Consider the following 23,648-nt stretch of genomic DNA (forward strand, 5'->3'; position numbering starts at 1 on the left):
AGAGATTTAAGAGGAGAGGAACAGAAAGAGAGTGAGATGAAGGGAGGGAGGAGTAAGAGAAAGAAAGGGGAGGAAACGCTGCTTGTAGCAGTAGCAGAATGTGTAATTACCCAGATGGTATAATAATAATAAGCAGACGGAGCACAACAGGGTAAAAAATGCAAGTCAGAAGGAGATCATTTTTGATGGTAATTCTCCCAGGTGCCTGCGGACCACTCTGAATCATCTGTAAGCATTTTCTTAGTTGTCTTATTAAAGGTGACTCATTATTGAGAAGCGCACCCTTAAGAAGGAAACCTTCGGAGAAAACCCAAGGCTAAGCTGGGGAGGCGGTGCTTTCATTAGAGCAGCTCCTGCCATGAATCTTCATGCCGATAATCGATGCTTTCCCATCGTGAGGAACATGCAGAGCCTCATTAATCTTAATTACAGCAGTACCAGAGCAGCGTGCGAGCCGTGTTAATGACTGGTGAAATATCAGCTCCTTCGCTCTGTGTGCAAGCTGGTCCCCCTTTGCAGCACCTGGAGCACATTTAGCATGGGGAGAATGGAGATGGGGAGGGCACGCGCCCCCTTGGCACCTGAAAAGTGTTAGAACTGAGCCCGGATGAATAATTAGAGCTGGGCTGACTCATGGCATCCTGTGGTGGCTACTGCAAATGTCTTGCAGGGACAGGGCAGACGTGTGCCGAGACGTAGTCTTGCTCAGACTGGAATTTCACTAAGAAAGAAGTCTTGCAGTACTCCGGTTCAGTGTCCATGACCCCGTGCATCTCATCGTGCCAGCCTAGTAAAAGCTTCCTGGTCTCTCCCAGGGCCAAAGCAGGGCAGCGGGGCAGATCATAGCACTGTGGAACTGGAGAAGCCCGTTCCACGTCCCCTATCTGACCTCACTTTGTGACCTTGAGAGACCTCCCTTTGCTCACATTTAGACTGGAAGCTGCTTGAGTGGGAGCAGGGCATCCCTGCTTCTTAAGGTCCTCAGAACTGGAGAGATCGCAGAATCATGAGCAGTTCTCTGCAAGGGCCTGTAGAGGGTGAGTGAGGGCCCAGAAGGCTAGAAATGGGCAAATAATGGCACATGGCTTCCAAGAGTGGGAGAGAGGAAGGCTCTGGACATGTAGAGAGCAATTTTCAAAGCCATTTACCCACATAAATTGGCCTGGCTGCAAATTGCCTTCCTCTTTCTGGCTAAGAGTACGAGCGGACTTCCACAGCGCTCATATTTGTAGCCCAGTGACAAAGAGATGTTCCTGGGGGAGAGGGGAGGGGAAGGAGTAGTAGTAACAGACTTTGTAGATAAGGGGGAAGCAGTAGATGTGATTTATGTTGACTGCAGTTAGGCTTTTTAACACTGTCACATACAAGAACAATATAATGTGTCCTGTAGTACAACAAGGGAGGCGCATGGCTGCTGGGAAAAAGGTACTCAGGAGTCGTTATTAACTGTTCAGTGTCAGCTGAAAACATGTCAACTAGGCTTCAGTATTTTCATTAATGAATTGATTGATGGCATAATTGTATATTGTAACTTTTTGTTTCTTATGCACTTGTTAAATGTACAAAGTTACTGCACCCCCTGTTACCTGTAAACCGGCATGATATGATTGTATCATGAATGCCGGTATAGAAAAGCTCTAAATAAATAGAATAAATGAAATCAACATGGCGATTCTCTATAAGCAGAATAAAAGATGTTGAAATCAATAAAAAAGAGTAGCTGATAATATCTACTGACAATACCAAACTGGGGTGGCTTGCAAGTACCCTATACAACCAGATTAAAATGTGACGAGATCTGTGCTAAGTGCAAGATATGGCACTTAGCACAGAAAAATGTAATATAGAGGGGATGATTGCCTGGACAGCACTACTATGGACAAAGATCTGACGGTAATACTAGACCGAAAATTAAATAAGATTCAACAATGTGACCCTGGTACAAAGAAGGCAAAGACCATATGTGGATGTGTTAACAGGAGTATTGCAAGTAAGACACATGAAGTAATTCTACCACCCTACTCAACATGGGTGGCCATTGGAGGAGCGTTGCATCCAGTTTTGGATACCACTTTGCAAGAATGTGCAGTTTTTAGAGAAAGTTCTTAGGAGAGTAGGAAAAATGCTGGCAGATTGGCCTAATACGACCTTTGGAAGGAGAAGGGTTTATTTAGCCCAAAGAAGATGGAGGGGCTGACTGTCTCTCTCATCCCCTTTCTCCACAGCCCTGATGTATGCCAGCATCTTTGGGAATGTCTCTGCCATTATCCAGCGGCTGTACTCGGGCACTGCCAGGTACCACACACAGATGCTAAGGGTGCGAGAGTTCATCCGCTTCCATCAGATTCCCAACCCGCTGCGACAGCGCCTGGAGGAGTACTTCCAGCACGCCTGGTCCTACACCAATGGCATTGACATGAATGCAGTGAGTGCCTCTCATGAGGGGACCTCCCGAGAGCATAGTACATTCCTGTCCCTGAAGGATCTCCCATCTCCTCTCTCCCTGCAGGATCTTGCTTCCTCTTTATCCATGCACCCCCTACAAGATTAACTCCCCTCTTTTTTTTTTCATGCAGATTCTTACTTCCTCATGCTTTGTCTCTCTTTTTCTCTCTGTCCTCTAGCATTTCTCCTCATTTTCTCTTTCTGTTCCTGCAGAATCTCATGCTTTGTCTCTCTTTTTCTCTCTGTCCTCTAGCATTTCTCCTCATTTTCTCTTTCTGTTCCTGCAGAATCTCATGCTTTGCTCTCTTTTTCTCTCTGTCCTCTAGGATTTCTCCTCATTTTCTCTTTCTGTTCCTGCAGAATCTCATGCTTTGTCTCTCTGTCCTCTAGGATTTCTCCTCATTTTCTCTTTCTGTTCCTGCAGAATCTCATGCTTTGTCTCTCTTTTTCTCGCTGTCCTCTAGGATTTCTCCTCATTTTCTCTTTCTGTTCCTGCAGAATCTCATGCTTTGTCTCTCTGTCCTCTAGGATTTCTCCTCATTTTCTCTTTCTGTTCCTGCAGAATCTCATGCTTTGTCTCTCTTTTTCTCGCTGTCCTCTAGGTTTTCTCCTCATTTTCTCTTTCTGTTCCTGCAGAATCTCACCTCCCATGTCCCAGTTTCATTGTCCCTGTAGACTCTCAGCTCCTCACTCTTAAGACTGCATTCCTGCAAGATTGCCCCGTCTTCACTTCCTCTCTCTTTGTCCCTGCAGGTCCTGAAAGGCTTCCCCGAGTGCCTGCAGGCTGACATCTGCCTGCACCTGAACCGCAGCCTCCTGCAGAACTGCAAACCCTTCAAAGGGGCCACGAAGGGCTGCCTGCGAGCCCTGGCCATGAAGTTCAAAACCACCCACGCCCCGCCTGGAGACACGCTTGTGCATGCCGGAGACGTCCTCACCGCTCTCTATTTCATCTCCCGTGGCTCCATTGAGATCCTGCGTGGAGATGTCGTGGTGGCCATTCTAGGTAACGAGGGACCGGAGAGGAAGGGGGTAGGGGAGCTAAAAACTCTTAAGGAAGCCAGAAAGAGGAGGGGGTGGGGGGAAGCAGGGAAAAGGTGGGAGGGAAGGGGTGCCAGGGACTCCTGGGGGAGGGAGGAGGAAGATGTTCAAGGGACATTATAGGTGCCAAGAACTCCCACAAAAGAGGGGGAGACAGGGCTCCAGGAGCTATCAGAGAGAGGGCGTGGGGAGGAAAGAGTGTCATGTATTCTGTGGGATGGAAGGGACTAATAATAGGTACCACAGATTGCTAAATGAAAGAGAAGGGAAGGTGTGCCAGGGACTCAGGGAGAGTGAGGTCGTGGGAGGAGGTAAGAGAAAAGGATGCCAGAGATTCTTAGAGAGATGAAGAAGAGGGGGGAAGTATTTCTAGTGCAAAGGTGAGGAGGGGTGGGAGAAAGCAATGCCGGGGGTTCATTCCAAGAGAAGGTGATAAAGAGGGCCAGAAAGGAGGTGACAAGCATTCCCAGAGAAAAGGTGAGGAGGGGGATGAAGGGTTATCAGGGATTCCCAGAGAGAAAGTGAGGATAAGCAGGTATTCCAGCGAGAGAAAGAGGGGAAGGAAGGGGTGGCTATGGTCCCCAGAGAGGGGGGAAAAGATGTGATTTATGTTAACCTTCTTCAGATCCCTGTGTGATACAGTTACACCTGTCCTGGTGCTGGTTCTATTCAGGATCTCTGTGAGCAATACTGCAGAGAGGTTAGAAGGAAACGTTTGCTATTTTGCAGATGACACGAAGAACTCTTCTGCCTTTGACCAGATTTGCTTGCACGAGACTTTGTGCATTCAGTTGGTAGGCCTAAAAAAATATGGAACGAGATGCCACTATTTCTATGCCCTGAGACTTCCTACCTCACTTTTCGAAAAAAAATAATAAATAAAACTTGACTGTTCGGCCAAGCCTTTCTCTAGATTACAAGGCATAGACTTTTCCCTTTACTACCTGAATGCCAGATTGTGTGTCCACAACTTCAGCCACCACTGGTTGAATTTATTCTTGCTACCTTGACACAAAGTGCTTGCATTATTATAGTACATATAATACTGTACTCTTGTTCCCATCTTCATATTTTTGCTATTCATTTCATCCACTGGACCCAGACCCCTTATTATCTACTATATGTTGTGTTTCAACCTAGATGACTTCTTACGATCTACCTCTTTATTTTAGCCATTCCTGTACACATGCTTAGTGTCTTTGATTTGACTGATTGTGATTTGGATTGTAAATTTAATTGTAATTTGCCGTAAGATTAATTTAGGAAAATGCAGAATAACAAATGTTTATACAGAAATGTCTGCAACAGAGTGCATACCCCTAAAGATGTGATCTAAGAAAGGTCAAGGAATAGCAGAGCGATGACAGTTAAGGTTTAAATGCAAAAAATCGCAGTCATGCATTTGGGGGACAGAAATCTTAGGGAACGGTACATGATTGGGGGATGAGGTACTGATGCGCATTAACCAGGAGAGAGACTTCGTGGTGGTTGCATGTAATGATCCGAAGGGAGTGAAACGGTGTGATAAGGCAGCAATCAAAACCATAGTGGCGCTACAGTGCACAGAGAGAGACAGAACCAGCAGAAAAGGGATGATGATCATATCTCTGTACAGGTCATTTCCAAAAGACAAGTAGTAAGTAAGACAGACCAAACATCTTAGATAAGGATAATTTATTCACACATATATTTTGATAAAAGAGCCCAACTCTGGCTGAGTTTTGCACTAGGTTGCTTCAGGGGCTTTATGAGTAGTAATGTTGTGATTCAATTATTCAGTTGTAAATACGGTCTATGGAGGAATATGCTGGAATTGTGCACTGCAGCATGAATCTCCACCATCTCCACGGGAGCCTATGGCACTGCACCAGTAATCAAATTGGGCAGACTAGATGGATTTACAGGCTTTATCTACTGTCATAATCTGTTTCTGTCTCTGATTTCTTCACTCCTGGCCCAACACCGATCTCTGGGTTCAATCTATCTCTCCAACGACTTTGCAGTAGTTCTTAATGGATCATTACGCTCAGCATCTGGGACCTCTTCACTCATTCATCTTCACCTTTTCTTGCTTCTTCTACCCGTTACCTCTCTTCTTTCCCTCCTTCTTTGCCTTCCCTGGTTTTGGTATTCTCTATCCACTCTTTGAATGTGTTTCTGTCTTGATGTCGCTTACAATCTTTTTTCTTATTCCAACTACTACATTTTCTCCTAGGACAAGCAGGATGGTAGTCCTCACACATGGGTGATATCATCGGATGGAGCCCGGCACATAAAACTTATGTCATAGTTTCTAGAACTTTGACTAGGCACACTGAGCATGCTCAGCAAGCTCTATACCATAGGTCCACGCGGGATCCCTTTTCAGGCACTTTTTTTCTGCGGAGCTTTCGCTTCACGGTTAAGTGAGCTCTTGGCTTTTTCCTTGGAAAATTGCCTTTGGAAAACTTTCACCGGTTGTTTTCATTTTTTTTCGCGTTTCCATCGATGCCAGGTCCCTCTCGGTTCCTCCCCATAGGTTCCTTTGTCAGGTTTTTCAGTCTGTTGGTAAATTTCTTTTCGCTTTCATTTCCCCTGTGGCGACAGTGCCTTGGTGCCCAGCAGCTTCGATCGCCCACCATCACCGCTCGTATTTTCTTCCCTTCTTTTCATTCATCATGGCCTCATCTGGTTTTCGGTGATGCTCTAAGTGCCCAAGGACCATGTCCATCACGGACCCTCACGAGATATGTATCCTCTGCCTGGGGGCATCACATGCATCCAGGGTTGCTGCATGTGCACCCAGATGACCCCTAAGGGACATCTCGCTTGACGTGATAAGATGGAAAAACTCTTTGGGTGGAGAAAGTCCGAGCCATCGGCATCGGCATCAGCGGCAACTGCACTGATGGACCCTGGAGCTGTACCGATGGACACCGCACCATCAACATCGGCAGGGCCTTCAGTTCCGTCAATGCTGCAGGCGGATAGGGGTGCTGGAGACCAGCCCCTGTCAGTTTCTTCCAGGACAAGGATGTCGGGTTTGTTGTCATCGACTTCCGCACCGGGGAAAGACCAGGCCAAGCACCGAGGGAAGCCAAGGAAGCATCAGCACCAGTCACCTTTGATGCACCATGCTGGGCTCAGGGAGACAGAGCTCATGCTGTGATACCCCCGAAGCGACCCAGTGGCGAGGAGTGCCAATCCTCCTTCAATGCCGGGGATCTGCAGTGGCCTCCACCGGTCCTGGTGCCAGTTGCCAGTCCACCTCAAGGATCCCAGGAAGATCTGGCCACCCCTCCTGCCTCCCAGTTGGTGTTGGCATTGGCAACTTTCGAGGAGCTGGAATGGAGAGTCCAGCTTGCAGTGGAACAAGCTCTGCAGGGCATCAGGCCTGTGACACCCACGGTACCGATGCCCACACTTTCCATTTCGAAACCGCTGTTGTAATGGCTAAATGTGCTCATTGGTGCATTACCAACCCAGCTGGTGTCGGTTGCTGGGATGCCATCGATGCCTGGCGGGGCACTGATGCTTCCCCGACCGATACGGTGCTCGTTGCCGGTTCCTCCTCGGAGGAAGCTCCAATGAGGCCGGCAGGGGTGCTGAAGCCTATAGCCCCCATCCAGCTTTGCCATGGCCGGCACCAGTGCTACCAGTGTCCATGCCTCTGGACAAAGGCCGAGCACCTAAGACCCCATCCCCTGTGGACTACAGTAAGGCTGAGGCTCCATATGATCCCTGGGAGGGATGACACTGCAGATTCCTCCTCCAAGGACTCAGAGGTTCTCCCCTCAGTGTCTTCTCCTTCGGAGGAATAAAGGAAGTCTCCACAAGAGGACTTGACCTTCGCAGGGTTTGTGCGTGCGATGGCCGAGGCCATCCCTTTTCAGTTGTTGACGGAGGAGGATGCCAGACACAAGATGCTGGAAATCCTCCAGTTCGTGGAGGCTCCTAAGGAGATCATGGTGATCTCAGTGCACAAGATCCTTAAGGAGTTGCTGCTGAGGATCTGGGAACACCCCCTCAAAGTGCTTCCCATGAACAGGAAGGCAGATGGGATTTACCTCGTCCAGAAGGCTACTGTATTCAAAAATTGTCAGCTGCCATACCAATTGGTGGTGGTCAAATCCACCCTCAAGAGGGCCAAGTGCTCTCGTACCCATGCTTCAGCACCCCCGGGGAAGGATCACAGGGAGATGGATGCTCTTGGGAGGAAAGTGTTTCAGGGAGCCATGCTCATTTCCCACATCGCCTCCTACCAGCTCTATATGACACAATACTCGCGGAACCTCTGGAAGCAGGTGCAGCAGGTGGCTGAGCAGCTGCCTCAACAGCAGCAGGACACCCTCAAGTCGCTAGTGCATAAGGGGCTGGAGAGTGGAAAACAAAAGGTTGGTACAACCTACGATGTTTTCAAAATGGCATCGAGAGTCTCTGCAGTGGGAATCGGCTCCCTCAAAATGGCATGGCTGCGGGCCTCAGACCTCTGATCAGAGGCACAGGAAAGACTCGCTGACTTGCTGTGTATGGGAGAGAATCTCTTCGGAGATAAGGTGAGGGATGCGGTAGCCCAGTTACGGGACCACCATGAGAACCTCCAGCAACTCTCCTCCAACACTTCCAACTCGCCCTCTTCAGCTAGGAGATTGGTGAAACAGGGTCAGAGGAAGTCTTTTTACCACTAGAGGAAGTACTATCCTCCGGCCCCTCGCTCTTGTTCGCAGCGGGTGAGCTCCCTCGGCCATCCCAGGCAGCAGAGAGCTCCTAAGACCCAGCTGGCATGCCAGTCAAATTCTGGGACGGGGTTTTAACTGGATCGTTGGGAGCATAAGCCAGCCACCTGTACCTGAGACGCTGGATCCTCCGGTCAGGGGCAGGCTACAGTTCTTCACGGATCGGTGGCCCAGTATAACCTCTGACCAGTGAGTTCTCTCCATCGTCCATCAAGGGTACCAATTAAACCTATTGGGTGTCGCACCAAATTGCCCTCCGTGCTTGTTTTGGGGGCCAATATTGCATCAATAGGTACTGATAAGGGAGCTCTCCACTCTCTTAACGTCCTGAGTGGTTGAACCTGTCCCACCAAGGCAAAGAGGGAAGGGATTCTACTCCCAGTAATTCCTGATTCCAAAGAGAAAAGCAGGACTCCGTTTCTAAAAAAAAGAAGAGTTCCAGATGGTTTCCCTGGGTACCTTGATTCCCCTCTTACAAAAAGGGGACTGGCTATGCTCCACAATTTGAAGGAAACATACACTCACATCGAGATCTTCCCAAATCACAGGAAGTATCTCAGATTTGTGGTGGGAAAACAGCACTTCTAGTACAGAGTGTTGCTGTTTGGGCTAGAGTCGGCCCCACGTGTCTTCACAAAATGCCCTGGCCGTGGTGGGGGCACAACTCTACAGGCTGGGAATGCATGTTTTCCCGTATCTGGATGATTGGCTGGTCAAGAGCACATCTCAGTCAGGAGCCATTCGGTCCATGAGCTTGACCATTCAGGTGTTGGAGTCACTAGGATTCATTATCAACTACCTGAAGTCCCATCTTAACCTCTCACCTCAATTGGACTTTATAGGAGCCCTGCTAGACATGGCTCAGGCAAAAGCCTTCCTGCCATGTTCCAGTGCAGTCATCTTGACGTCCGTAGCAGCAGTGATTCAACAGAGCCAGCAGGTGTTAGCTTGGCACATATTGAGGCTGTTGGGCCACATGGCTGCAACCATCCATATTACTCCCTTGGCACATTTGCACATGCGCAGAGCCAAATGGACCCTGAGGTTGCAGTGGCACCAGGCCATGCAGAGCCTCCAGGATCGCATCTGAGTCACCTCGTCTCTCTGGGACTCTTTGTCCTGGTGGCGGGTACTCTCCAATTTGGAATGGTGAATGTCCTTCCAAAGTCCGCATCCCAAATTCTTCTTACCATGGAATCATCCACCCTGGGATAGGGAGCTCATGTAGAGTGGCTCCACACCCAGGGCCTCTGGTCCATCTAGGAAGCAAGTTGTCAAATCAATTTCCATGAGCTCCAGGCAATCAGGTACGCACTATGGGCTTTCAGAGACTGGCTGTCCAACAAAGTTGTTCTTATCCAAACAGACAACCAAGTAGCTATATGGTATGTCAACAAGCAGGGAGGCATGGGATCGAACCTCCTGTATCAGGAAGCAGTCCAGATCTGGTCCTGGGCCCTGTCTGACAGGATAGTTCTCAGGGCCATGTAAATGTCTGGAATGGAAAATGTGATAGCGGACAGAATGAGTCATGCCTTCAGACCCCATGTGTGGTCTCTGGACAAGGGATTAGTGAACTGGATCTTCCGCCTCTGGGGAAGCCCAGATGTGGATCAGTTCGCATCCCTCTGCAACAGAAAGGTGACTCAGTTCTGCTCCCTTTACAGAACAGACAGCAAAACAGCCTCGGACGCCTTTGCCCACCATTGGGGAAAGGGTCTTCTGTACGCTTATCCTCCGATTCCCTTATTGGCGAAGACTCTCTTGAAGCTTCACAAGAACAGAGGGACTATGATTCTCATAGCCCCTCAATGGCTGAGACAGATCTGGTTTCCACTCCTTCAGGAGTTGTTCACCCAGGAACCAATCAGTCTGGGGACTTCCCCAGAGCTCATCACGCAAGACCGAGATAGTTTGTGGCATCCCAACCTCCAGGCTCTGTCGCTCACAGCCTGGATGTTGAGAGATTAATTCTGCAACCGCTCGATCTCTCAGAGGATGTGTCTTGAGTCCTGGTGGCTTCCAGAAAGCCTTCCACTAGGAAGTCCTAAAGACTGAAGTGGAGGAGGTTTGCCGTGTGATGTCAGCAGAAGGCCCTGGATCCCCACCTTCTACACGTAGCGGAGTCTGGCTTGAAAACAAATTCCATTAGAGTTCAACTGAGTGCAATTGGCGAATACCGCCATGATGTAGATGGTACGCCCATCTCTGTACAGCCTATAGTGGTACATTTCATGTGGGGCCTGCTTCAATTGAAGCCTCTCCTAAGGCCTCCCACTGTATCTTGGGATCTCCACATGGTGCTAGCTTAGCTGATGAAAACTCCTTTTGAAATGCTGCGCTCTTGTGACCTGAAATATCTGACCTGGAAGGTCATATTTTGGGTGGTGGTCACTTCAGCGAGCAGGGTCAGTGAGTTCCAGGCCTTAGTGACTTATCTTCCTTACCTTTTTCATGACAGGGTGATCTTGCGTATGCACCCTAAGTTCCTGCCTAAGGTGGTGATGGATTTCCATCTTAACCAGTCAGTCATCCTGCCAATATTCTTTCCCAGGCCCCATTTGCACCAAGGCAAATGATTACTGCACAGTTTGGACTGTAAGAGAGCCTTAGCCTTCTATCTGGAGCAGACAGAAGCCCATAGACAGTCCAACCAAATTTTTATTTCTTTTGATAGGAATAGTTTGGAAGTTGCCGTTGCCAAACAGACACTATCCAATTGACTAGCAGATTGCATCTCCTTCTGTTATACCCATTTTGTGGGTCTTGTCAAGACTCATTCTTCAGAGCCATGGCAACATCGGTGGCCCACTTGCGAGCAGCCTCCATGGAGGAGACCTGCAAGGCTGCGACATGGAGTTCTCTCCACACATTCACATCTCATTACTGTCTGGATAGGGATGGCTGACACGACAGTAGGTTTGGCCAGTCTGTTCTCAGGAAACTCTTCGAGATGTAGAGCCCAACTTACCTTGCCTAGGGCCCATTGTTTGGGTTCAGGCTGTCTCCCCCTCTATTACCAATAGCACTATGGTTGGTGCCTGTTGGTCTCCTTTTGTGTTGGGGAGCAGCCTGTAGCTAGGGATTAACCCATGTGTGAGGACTACCATCCTGTTTGACCTAAGAGAAAGCAGTGCTGCTTACCTGTAACAGGTGTTCTCCTAGAACAGCAGGATGGTAGACCTCACGTAACCCACCTGCCACCCCTGCGGAGTTGGGCTGCTCCTATTTTCATTTATTTATAATTCTATGTTATAAGACTGAAGAGGGGACCCTACATGGACACATGGGATAGGGCATGCTCAGTGTGCCTAATCAGAGTTCCAGAAACTTTGACGTAAATTTTCCATGCTGGGCTCCTTCTGATGGTCACCCATGTGTGAGGACTAACATCCTGCTGTCCTAGGAGAACACCTGTTACAGGTAAGCAACTCTGCTTTCTTTTCATAAGCCAAGGCCTTCTAGCTAAACAAGGATGGAACTAGTTTCTTCATTCCCCTGCCTCCTTTCTCTTCTTTCTTGCCTGCTTTACAGCTGCCCTCTATTTGGCTCCAGGGAAATCCAAAGCTGTTTTTGACCTCTTCCTCTCTTGTAAACTCACTACCCCGCCTACCCCAGCTGTCCTCTCATTCCCCTTGTCTGTCTTCACCCATGTTTCCCTGGACATGGAAGCGAGGTAGGATTCATATTCTCCTCATCCTGGTCTCCTCGTTCCCTGGTCTTTTTGCCCCACTCTCCCACCCTGCTAGCTCCAGTGTTCTGTCCCTCCTATCATTTTCCATTGCATTCTTCCTCCCCAGATCCTAGTAATTGTTATATATCAGCTCCTAACCCTAACAGCACAAACACGGCCGGCTGTAGGCTAACAGGCATCCTGTGTGAAAAATGAAATTTGCGCCCACCCGGTGAAAAATGCTGGCTTCACTCACACCAGTACCTACAGCCTCAACTTTATTAACTTCCATCCTCCCATTCCTTGTTCATAATGTCCATCCCTGGACATTATGAACAACGAATATCCATCCCCACCACCTTCCATCCTCCCCTTTTCATACTTACCTTCCATTTCTACCCTCCATCTTCCATCCCTGCTGCCCAGGGGCGGGGATTGTCCTATCGGGGGATCGGGCATCCCCCGGTGGGCCGGTCGCGCTAGTCACGTGGTCTGCCGAGCGCGGCTGCGACGGAGCCGCGCTCGGCAGACCACGTGGTATCTCCTGGGCCGGCCTGGGCGGTGAATCCCCGGGCCGGTCTTCATCGGGAATCCGCCGCTGCTGCTGCCGCCTCACACGTTTCATCCTCCTCTCCTTGTTCTTACCTTCTGTCTCTGCCGCCTTCCTTTGATTCCTGCCATGCCTCTCACCTTCTGTCTCTGCCACCTTCCTTTGATTCCTGCCATGCCTCTCACCTTCTGTCTCTGCCACCTTCCTTTGATTCCTGCCATGCCTCTCACCTCCTGTCTCTGCCACCTTCCTTTGATTCCTGCCATGCCTCTCACCTCCTGTCTCTGCCACCTTCCTTTGATTCCTGCCATGCCTCTCACCTTCTGTCTCTGCCACCTTCCTTTGATTCCTGCCATGCCTCTCACCTTCTGTCTCTGCCACCTTCCTTTGATTCCTGCCATGCCTCTCACCTCCTGCCTCTGCCACCTTCCTTTGATTCCTGCCATGCCTCTCACCTCCTGCCTCTGCCACCTTCCTTTGATTCCTGCCATGCCTCTCACCTTCTGCCTCTGCCACCTTCCTTTGATTCCTGCCATGCCTCTCACCTCCTGTCTCTGCCACCTTCCTTTGATTCCTGCCATGCCTCTCACCTCCTGTCTCTGCCACCTTCCTTTGATTCCTGCCATGCCTCTCACCTTCTGTCTCTGCCACCTTCCTTTGATTCCTGCCATGCCTCTCACCTCCTGTCTCTGCCACCTTCCTTTGATTCCTGCCATGCCTCTCACCTTCTGTCTCTGCCACCTTCCTTTGATTCCTGCCATGCCTCTCACCTCCTGTCTCTGCCACCTTCCTTTGATTCCTGCCATGCCTCTCACCTCCTGTCTCTGCCACCTTCCTTTGATTCCTGCCATGCCTCTCACCTTCTGTCTCTGCCACCTTCCTTTGATTCCTGCCATGCCTCTCACCTTCTGTCTCTGCCACCTTCCTTTGATTCCTGCCATGCCTCTCACCTCCTGCCTCTGCCACCTTCCTTTGATTCCTGCCATGCCTCTCACCTCCTGCCTCTGCCACCTTCCTTTGATTCCTGCCATGCCTCTCACCTTCTGTCTCTGCCACCTTCCTTTGATTCCTGCCATGCCTCTCACCTCCTGTCTCTGCCACCTTCCTTTGATTCCTGCCATGCCTCACACCTTCCTGTCCTCTGCCACCTTCCTTTGATTCCTGCCATGCCTCTCACCTTCTGTCTCTGCCACCTTCCTTTGATTCCTGCCATGCCTCTCACCTTCTGTCTCTTGCCACCTTCCTTTGATTCCTGCCATGCCTCTCACCTCCTGTCTCTGCCACCTTCCTTGATTCCTGCCATGCCTCTCACCTCCTGTCTCTGCCACCTTCCTTTGATTCCTGCCATGCCTCTCACCTCCTGTCTCTGCCACCTTCCTTTGATTCCTGCCATGCCTCTCACCTCCTGTCTCTGCCCCATGCCTCTTCTTCCATCCTCCTTGCCTTGCTTTTATTTTCCATTCCTACCTCAGCCCCACCAACAGTGCCAGGAATCAGGCACTTCTAAGCACTGCTTCCTGCTGCCAGCATCTCTCTTCTGGGGTTTAAACAGTGTACCGTTTGGAAGAGAGAGGCGCAGGAGGCGAGAAGCAGCATTTGGAATTGCCTAATCCCCAGATCTGCTCTCCTGGGGACGGCAGCAGCAACTCTTTGGCCCATGTGTCATGGGGGAAGGGGCGGCACTTAGCAGCAACTCTTCTTTGCCTTGCAGGCGGGGGGGCGGGGGCAAGGTGGAGGAAGTGAAAAGCAGCAGCAACCTTTTTCAGCTCCCGGGCCCTATCAGAAATCGGACTGCGGCTCTTCTTTGGCCCAGCAGCGGCATTTAGAGGGAGTGTTGGTGCCTCTTAGTGCTTGGCACCCTGTGCGACTGTACATGTCGCACCCCCCCCAAATGCCAGCCCTGAGCTCCATGATTTTTTTGAAAGTTTTTCTTTTGAAAAGAACAGTACGGCACATGCAGTGAAGAGGCAGTACAACTATGAGGATAGCAAAGCACAATATTCAGAGTTTTCTCCTAAGCCATGTGAAGGTCATTATCCTTTCAATTCAGGGATGTTGAGAAAAATCAAGAAACATCACACTCATTTGTCATTTCTGCTGTATGAACACAACTATCCCGAAACTCCCAATCACATTTCCAAATCTTGTCATAAAGCATATCTTTATGCTTCAGATTGTAAGTCAATTTTTCTATTAAAGCAATCTCATAAATCTGTTTGTTCCATTCTGCCATAGTGGGAGCTTGTTTCCCTAATAAAGCTACAGTAAATCTCCCAGCATGCAGTGGCTGATCTGACAATATTCTCTTTGAGGTTGGTAGCCTCTGCCCCCTTCAGACCCCCAAGAGTTATAACTCCAGCGTAAGAGAAGTCCCCATCTCCAGAATTTTTTATAATACCCCTTCTATATTCCTCCAAAATGCAGCCACCATAGGAAATAGTCCCCACATGTGAAAGTAAGAACTCTTCTTTCCCCGACCCCTCCAGTACAATCAGGAGGAGCCGGGAGAGAAAGTAGAGGGAGTATCTATAAGTATGGTGCAACAATTTTACCATTGGCGCCACCCTTCTGCAACAAATCAATATTTCATGAGCCCTTTGCCAAATATATTTTCAGTCATCATAACCCAAATGTAGGTGAAGATCCCTATTCCACTGCCTAATACAGGGAAGAAGGGGATCTTTAGCCATCAAACAACCAACCACGGCCTTATAGAGCAAGAATATACACTTCCTGGGCACATCCTCTTGCAAAAAGGACTTCTCAAATAGAGAGGGAGGTGCAGGCACCTGCCCCCTCTCCCTACAATCTCCAAGCACTGCCATAATCCTCCAGTCATAAACCGCAGACTCCCTGTGCATCCCATGCCCAGTATGAAGATCCTCAAAAGATTGGGGGATAACCCCTCCTGAGCTCCAATTTTTGATTGATGCACCTTGTGACCTTGGGAAAGTCACTTCATCCTTCACTGCCTCAGGGACAAACTTAGGGGCCTATTTACTAAAGGTTTTCTCCCATTATGTGTCTATGGGAAAAACACTTAGGGGCTGATGCAATACGGTGCGCTGAGCCGAGCGCACTGTTAACCTGCAGTCGGACGTGGGTAGAATAGGCGCTAATCAATCCCGTAATGCAATAAGGAGATTAGCGCATATTCAACGTGCGTCCAACGCGGAGTGAATCTAATAGCGATCATCACATGCAAATGCATGTGAACGAGGCTATTAGGCATTCACTCCCGATGCAAAAAATAAAATGTGCGTCTCGGACGCACATTTAACTGTCATCTATTAATGCCTGCCTGGAGCAAGCATTAATAGCTGTGCGCATCAAAAAAAAGTACAGTAAAGCAGAAAAAACTGCTTTTCTGTACTGCCTCCTACTTAATATCATTGTGATTGATATTAAGTAGGATGAAAAATAAAAGAAACAAAAGTTAAAAAAAAAAAAAAAAATTGACAGTCAGACCCATTACGAAAACAGAAGCCGAGTTTATTGGCGTCTGTTTTCCTTACCGATGGACAGCCACAAAAACCGACGCCGATAAACCCGGCGTTGGTTTTCGTGACTACCGTTCGCCATTAAGGAAAACCGACACCGAGTCTATCAGTGTTGGTTTTCGTGACGGCCGTCCACCGCTAAGGAAAACCAATGCCAAGTTTATCGGCGTCGGTTTTCATTGGCGGCGAACGGCAGTCACGAAAACCGATTGGGTTGCACGACCCTAGTGCCTCCTTGTAACGTGACCCCCTAATTTTAGTATTGCATGGCACTCCCCTTGGGGGACGCCTGGGGTGCGTTAAGAGAGCGGGCGCTGACTGTTCAGCGCCCGCTTTCTACGCAACTTTATTGCATCGGCCCTTAGTAAGTAGGGCTCCGTAGTGTATGCTTTCAATGCTAAGAGTAAGCTTACTTTTTCTGGCGCCGGAAGCATACACTACGGGTAGTGTACGTTTCCAGCGCTAGAAGACAGAAGCAGCACTGGATTGCTAGGAGTGGGTGAGCTGAGATCTTGCTCCCAGCAGGGCTTTTTTTTGGGGTGGGAGGGTGAGATGGGGGTTCTGGAGGGTTGGAAGGTGCAAGCAGTGTTACACCAAAGAGCTGTGCAATCCATCTGAATAGATTCCATACCAGTTTTCATTGCAACAGGAAAGCTGCATCTTCTTGTTTCCTGGGTGTCTAGTTTTGCTCCCCACATTTGCTGCATGGGAGTCAAACGTTGTTCAGCCATCAGAACATGTGGATGCAGAATTCATTCATTCGGTCCTCTTCATGTCTCTATTGTCACCTAAGGCTTCCCCAAGAGAATGTCACTGCTGCAGATCTACATGATGATGGTATCCCACATCAGACTGCAAGCATTCTCTTTATCTTCTTCACCATGTTTCTCTGAGATGGATCTTTTTCATACTGCTTCTATATACTTTTATGCTTCCTGTTTGTTGTCGAGCATAAGGCAGTACTGGGCAGTGCATCAGGTGACATTTCACATACACACCCACAAGCTAACTCCAGCATCTCATTTTTACTGTTTGGACAATAGGTTTCCAACCTTCTCTCTGCTACCACTTTTGTGAAGCAGGACCACAACTGCTCTTCTCCAATCTCCCGACACCGCTCCCATTTCCAGGGATCTTTTGAACACATCTTTCAGCGGACCTGCCAGGACATCTCTGAGCTCCTGCACTATTCTGGGATGTACCTTATCCAGCCCCATGGCCTTGTCCACTTTCAATTTTCCTAGCTTTCCCCATACATTCTCTTCTGTGAAAGGAGTTGGGACTACCCCATTCCCATCTACAGTCTTCTCAACCAGCAGTGGACCTTTATTAATTCTTGAGTTGACTTCTTTGTCATTGTCACCAACTGTTGCAACCTTTTCTACCCAGGTAGGTGAGCTCGTTCACTCACTCCTATGGCATTATTCTTCATAGCGAGAGAGTTATTTGTCTTCTGATTTATTTTCATCAACTTAATTTTTCCAACCAATGGTCAATTCGTCTGTCTTCTCATGCTTGAGTCTCTGATGGCCAGATAGTAGGCAGATGTCGGCAGCATAGGCCCGATCCTTCATACAGGAGGTGAGTCCATTAGATGTCTCTTCTTTTGTCATCTCTGGTTTCTCTTCTAAGACAGTCCTTGGCAGCAATGAAACAAAATGGTGACAAGATGCAGCCTTGCCTGAACCCTGTGGTAATGCTGAAACTGTCTCTTGTTACAAATAACCTTGCATTTAAAGTGTCAGCATAACAGTTTTATGACGTTGAGGATTTTCCAGAGAGATTCATGATGAAGACTGTCAAAAGCCAATTCAGAGTCTATTAAATTGATAAAAATGATGCTGTTCCATTTGGCTGCTACTTCAAGGATCTATCTGAGAGGAAAAGTGTGCGGCTTTCCCCTCACTTCTTGCAAATCATGCATGGCACGCAACTCAGCTGCTTTCTTGAGCCTGCTGTTATGTGTGTAATGGTTCAGCTGGTTGCCCTTGATGAGATCGGAAACATTCATCACCTCTCCTCTCAGTGCCCAGCACCTGCCACACATCATGCTGAAGAGCTGTCTGCTTCATAGGGACCTCTCTGGAACCATGCCATTTGCTTTGGATTGGCAAAGTGGACGAAAAAGGTGAGGGTGGCGATGGAGGTAAGGAGGGATTCCCTTCATTCAGGAGCAAGCTATGGAGATTCCAATTCATACTGAGGAGTATCTTACGGAGTGTGACCGCCCTTGGATCCTTATCTGTAAACCCTTCATCCACTACTTACTGCTATTAATACTACTACTACTTATCATTTCTATGGTTCTACTAGTCATATGCAGTGCTGTACAGATTCTATAAAAGAGAGTCCCTGCTTCCTAGAGCTTAGTTTCTAGTCAAGACACATAAGCAGGTTATGCCTCTCAATCTGCTGGAGTCAGAGAAATACTGAGGGATCGCAGGTGGCACACCAGGTTATATGGTGGGTGCTTTCAGCTTTTCTCTGACTCCATCTGCTGGAAGGGAGGCATAACCCAGCAGTCTGGACTGATCCTGGTATGTACAGGGAATAAGAGGTTTCAGGAAATGTACTTATTACAGGAAACATGGTTACAATTGACAAGACTATGATTGGGCAATTTCAGGGTTTAAAATTTACAAGAAGCCTCAAAAAAGGGGGCTTTTTGACAGGATTTGAATATTCAGGCAGATACTGATACTCTGTAAACAGACCCTTTAACAGTTTGCTTTGTTTGCCAACACATGTAGCACTGTCACTCCTGATGCAGCTGCTTCCAAGGAAACATGGAATGCCGGGGGACAGAATTGTATTTATACTGTCATTGAAATTTGATCTGCAGTAAATATCTGTTGGGGTGCATGAAACAAGTTATGCCTCATTACTTGCTGTGAACTCTGGATGCGGTCCTATAATAGGACTTTACTTTCTGCCACCTCACTGGTTTCTCCTTTGAGGATCTGAATATTGCCAGAGAGAGACTCGATGTACCAAGTCAGGAAGGCTATTCCCAGCATGCAGTGTGGCAAGGTGGAAAGCACGGTGAGTGAAGAGAGGGGGGGGAAGGAGTGATCTTGTGCAGCAAATGAAGGCTGCCTGCATTGGAGTGGGGTAACAGTTGTGATTGGAAAACTAGGGAGGAATCAGCAGCCACACTATTTTGTGGGGTCTCCTCTTCCTTCAGGAGCTCTTGTCTCAAGCTTTGCTACAAATCAAATGTCTTCATTTAGACCCAGTGAGGTTCATGATCAGCAGGCTGGTAAGCAACAAGTTAGCCAGTGTATTCAGTGGGACAAGTGTCCCGCCAAATATAATCGGGAGAAGTTACCTGAATGAAGGTGTCTGGGTAACTTTGTTGCTCACCGGCTTACTGAATATAAAAAAATAAAAATAAAAATGAGCAGCTGAGTACAGCTGATTCATAGAAACACAACGGCTATCCAGTCTGTCCATCCATCCAATTAATTTACCATCACATCCTTAAAGATCCCCTGTATTTATCCCATGCTTTCTTGAATTCAATACTGTTTTTGTCTCCACCACTTTTACTGAGAGGCTGTTCCATGCATCCACCACCCTCTCTTAAAGAATTATTTCCAAAGATTACTCCTGAGTCTACCCCTTTTCAACCTCATCTCAGGGGAAATGTGGAAACAAGGGGAAATGTGGAAGAGAGGATTAGCATTCAGACAACAATCAACAAGGACTGAACTGCACAGTCTGGGTAAACAAATAAGCGTGGGGGGGTAGCTTGCTTGTTGCGGCGGTTAGTACCCTAAACCAGTTAAGCCCTGATACTCCACTTTGAATGCATATACAGCGTTGCTCTCTGCTTCAACGGCAGGGGGAAATGTGGAAAAGAGGATTTACATTCAGAAAAACATCCAAAATGCCTTGATCTGTGCAGGCTGGGTAAACAAGCATCGGAGTAACTTGTTTGATGCGGCAGTTACTACCCTTAACCATTAAGCCTTATGCTTCACTTTTGATGCAACTCCAACATTACTCTCTGCATCAATGGCAGGGGGTGGCAGGAAATTCGAATGAAACAGATAAGTATGGGTGGTCGGTGAAATAGATAAGTATGGGAAAATAAGTGTGGGAGCTTGCTGGGCAGACTGGATGGGCCATTTGGACTTTTTCTGCCGTCATTTCTATGTGCCTATATGTTTCTATGACCCCCTTGTTCAAGAGCCTGATTTCCATTGAAAAAGGCTCACCTCCTATGCATGGAAACCTTTGAGATATTTGAATGTCTCTATCATATTTCCCCTATCTCGCCTTTTCTCTAGGGTGTACATTTTTAGATCTTTAAGTCTATCCACATATGCTTTAGAATGAAGACCACTGACCATTTTAGTAAACACCCTCTGGACTGATGCCATCCTGTTTATATCCTTTTGAAGGTGCGGTCTCCAGAATTGTACACAGTATTCCAAGTAAGGTCTCACCAGGGACCTATATGGGGGCAATATCACCTTCCTTTTTCTGTTGACCATTCTCCCTATGCAGCCAAGCAGCTTTCTGGCATTTACCATCGCTTTATCCACCTGTTTGGCCACATTAAGATTATCAGATACAATTACCTCCAAATCCAGCTCTTCCTTTGTGCTTAGAAGAATTTCACCTCCAATACTGTAGCTTTCCCTTGGGTTTTTACATCCTAAATGCTTTACTCTACATTTTTTAGCATTAAATCTTAGCTGCCAGGCCTTAGACCATTCCTCAAGCTTAGCTAGATCCCTTTTCATGTTTTCTACTCCTTCCTGGCTGTCCACCCTGTTACAGATTTTGGTATCATCAGCAAAAAGACAAACCTTTCTAAAAACCCTTCCGTTATGTCGTTCACTAAAAAGGTTGAGAAGAAACATTCCAAGGACCGATCCCTGAGACACACTATTAGTAACACCCCCCTCCTCAGAGAAAACTCCATTTACTACTACCCTTTGTCGCCTCCGACTCAGCCAGTTTCTAACCCAGTCAATCACCAATCTGCTACCACTCTTGTGAAACGGGACTACAACTGCTCTTCTCCAGTCTGATGGCACGACTCTTGTTTCCAGGTCTTTCAGTGGACCTCTCAGCACATCTCCGAGGTCCTGTATTATCCTGGGCTGTACCTCATCTGGCCCCCCATGGCCTTGTCCACTTTCAGTTTTCCTAGCTCTTCCCATACATTCTCTTTTGTAAAAGGTGTTGTGTCTACTCCATTCCCATTCTCAGTCTTGTCAGCCAGCAACAGTCCTTTACTGATTCTTGAGTTGACTTCTCTTTCATTGCTATGCCGCTGAATATCCCTTGTAAGTTAGCCAAATAAGTCATATCTGGCTAAGGGCTTGATTCACTGAGATATTTCTCCCATTCTGTGTCTATGGGAAAATGTCTTGATGAATCAAGCCCTAAGTTACTTGAATGGCCAACTTTCAATTTTGGGCCCTTTAAGTTTAGTTAGCTCTTCACAAATCGATTGAGGTTTACCTCACTTTCCAACTTACTTGTGTTTGTTTTATGTGGTCCTGTTCCACAGTGAACACCAAACAGAAATATTTGTTAAGCAATTTTGCTTTTTCCTAAGCATCCTCTACATATTCCTTCCTTTCACCTTTGATTCTCACAATGCCACTTTTGCACTTCCTTCTATCACAGACATATCTAAACAAAAGTTTTGTCTCCCTGTTTGAGCAACCTTTTTCCTAAGTGGAGCTTGAGATGTTGCGGGACGGGTGACTTCCACCTCCAGTGCAACTTGTGATGTCCCATCTCTGCACTTGTGTTTCAGGTCCTCCACCTTCCTTGATATCTCTCCGATGCTATTAACACCAGTCTGAACTTGCCTTCAGATCTGCTGCTTGGTAGCCTTGCCAGAAAGGAAAGGGAAAAAAGTTAAGAAAAGAGATAAGGGTAGGATGGCTATCAGCACATCTGCAGAATACAAAAATTACAGGAATCGAGTGGCACCTTATAGACTAACCAGTTTATTAAAGCATGAGTTTCGAGGACAGAGTCCACTTCCCCAGAATATAGTACATCCCCTTGGTAAAACATGTATCAAACATTCCCACATGTAAAAGATCGACCTTCCTCCACATCCTCTCCTCTCTGATTGTCAGATCAGCAGCAGTGATGGCAGGCTAACAGCAACAGAATACAGCCAGCACACGCTCCCAATTTTTGGAGCCACTCCTCCTCCTACTCCTGTGTTTTCTAATTGCAAAGGCAGTGAGTACCATAGGAGTAGAGCAGCCAAAGGACAGGGCACACATGTTTACTGTGTCCCAACTCTGTCATCCTGCCACTATTGTGCCCCAAGAAACTGAGAGGAACAGGAAGGAGAGACGAGAGAGATGGAGAGGACCCTAGGAGTTGGGTGACAGAGAGGAATCTGAGAGGAAAGGGGAAATGGGGGAGGCGAGAGATGGAGAGGAACCTAAGGAAAAGGAAGGGATACAAAAGAATCCAAAGCCAAGCGGAGATGAAGAGGATCATGGCAAAGGGAGGGGTAGATGGAGAAGAATCTGGGGTAGGGGGAGGAGATGCAAAGGAAATTCAAGGGGGAGGTGGAATGAATCCCTAGCCACCTTTTTTTTTTTATCTTAAATCTGCACGACGTAGGAAAATCAGTCAAATTAATTTTTTTTACGTGCATAGCCAGATTGAAGAACAGAACAATTGTGTATGCTGTTCTTGCTTAAACTGGACCAGGGAAGCTGTGGAGAAGGGACCAGGAAGTTAGATAAAGATCATGGGAAGAGTGACTGGAAGGAAAATCAGCAAGGGGTCAGAATGTATGGGAACCTCTGGGGAGGGCTGCATAGGATTGGAGGGGGAATGGAAGTCGCGGGGGGGAGGGAATCACCCTGGGAGCTACCACCTAGGAAAAAGATCTAGGCATCATAGTGGATAATACTTTAAAATTGTCAGCTCAGTGTGCTGCAGGAGTCAAAAAAGCAAACAGAATGTTAGGAATTATTAGGAAGGGAATGGTTAATAGAACGGAAAATGTCATAATGCCTCTGTATCGTTCCATGGTGAAACCGCACCTTGAATACTGTGTACAATTCTGGTCGTCGCATCTCAAAAAAGATATAGTTGCGATGAAGAAGGTACAGAGAAGGGCAACCAAAATGATAAAGGGGATGGAACAGCTCCCCTATGAGGAAAGGCTGAAGAGATTAGGGCTGTTCAGCTTGGAGAAGAGACGGCTGAGGGGGGATATGATAGAGGTCTTTAAGATCATGAGAGGTCTTGAACAAGTAGATGTGACTCGGTTATTTACACTTCCAAATATTAGAAGGATTAGGGGGAATTCCATGAAGTTAGCAAGTAGCACATTTAAGACTAATCGGAGAAAATTCTTTTTCACTCAACGCACAATAAAGCTCTGGAATTTGTTGCCAGAGGATGTGGTTAGTGCAGTTAGTGTAGCTGGGTTCAAAAAAGGTTTGGATAAGTTCTTGGAGGAGAAGTCCATTAACTGCTATTAATCAGTTTTACTTAGGGAATAGCCACTGCTATTAATTGCATCAGTAGCATGGGATCTTCTTAGTGTTTGGGTAATTGCCAGGTTCTTGTGGCCTGGTTTTGTCCTCTGTTGGAAACAGGATGCTGGGCTTGATGGACCCTTGGTCTGACCCAGCATGGCAATTTCTTATGTTCTTATGTTCTTAAGAGGGGTTAAGGAGGAGGAGACCATTGGAACAGGAGAAGCACATGGCAGAGGAGAA

The 23,648-nt window shown here is 47.7% G+C and overlaps 1 protein-coding gene across 1 annotated transcript in view; it reads left to right on the top strand.

Annotated features, from left to right (window-relative positions):
• The window catches only part of KCNH2 (potassium voltage-gated channel subfamily H member 2), a 439,418-nt gene that overhangs the window by 348,265 nt on the left and 67,505 nt on the right, over positions 1–23,648 (top strand). Inside the window, exons 6-7 of the mRNA XM_029587977.1 lie at positions 2,226–2,425; positions 3,199–3,451. Of these exons, the coding sequence (XP_029443837.1) occupies positions 2,226–2,425; positions 3,199–3,451 (453 nt within the window). The remainder of the gene's footprint in view (positions 1–2,225; positions 2,426–3,198; positions 3,452–23,648) is intronic.

The sequence above is a fragment of the Rhinatrema bivittatum genome, chromosome 2, assembly GCF_901001135.1.
Source record: "Rhinatrema bivittatum chromosome 2, aRhiBiv1.1, whole genome shotgun sequence".
Classification (NCBI taxonomy): Eukaryota; Metazoa; Chordata; class Amphibia; order Gymnophiona; family Rhinatrematidae; genus Rhinatrema; species Rhinatrema bivittatum.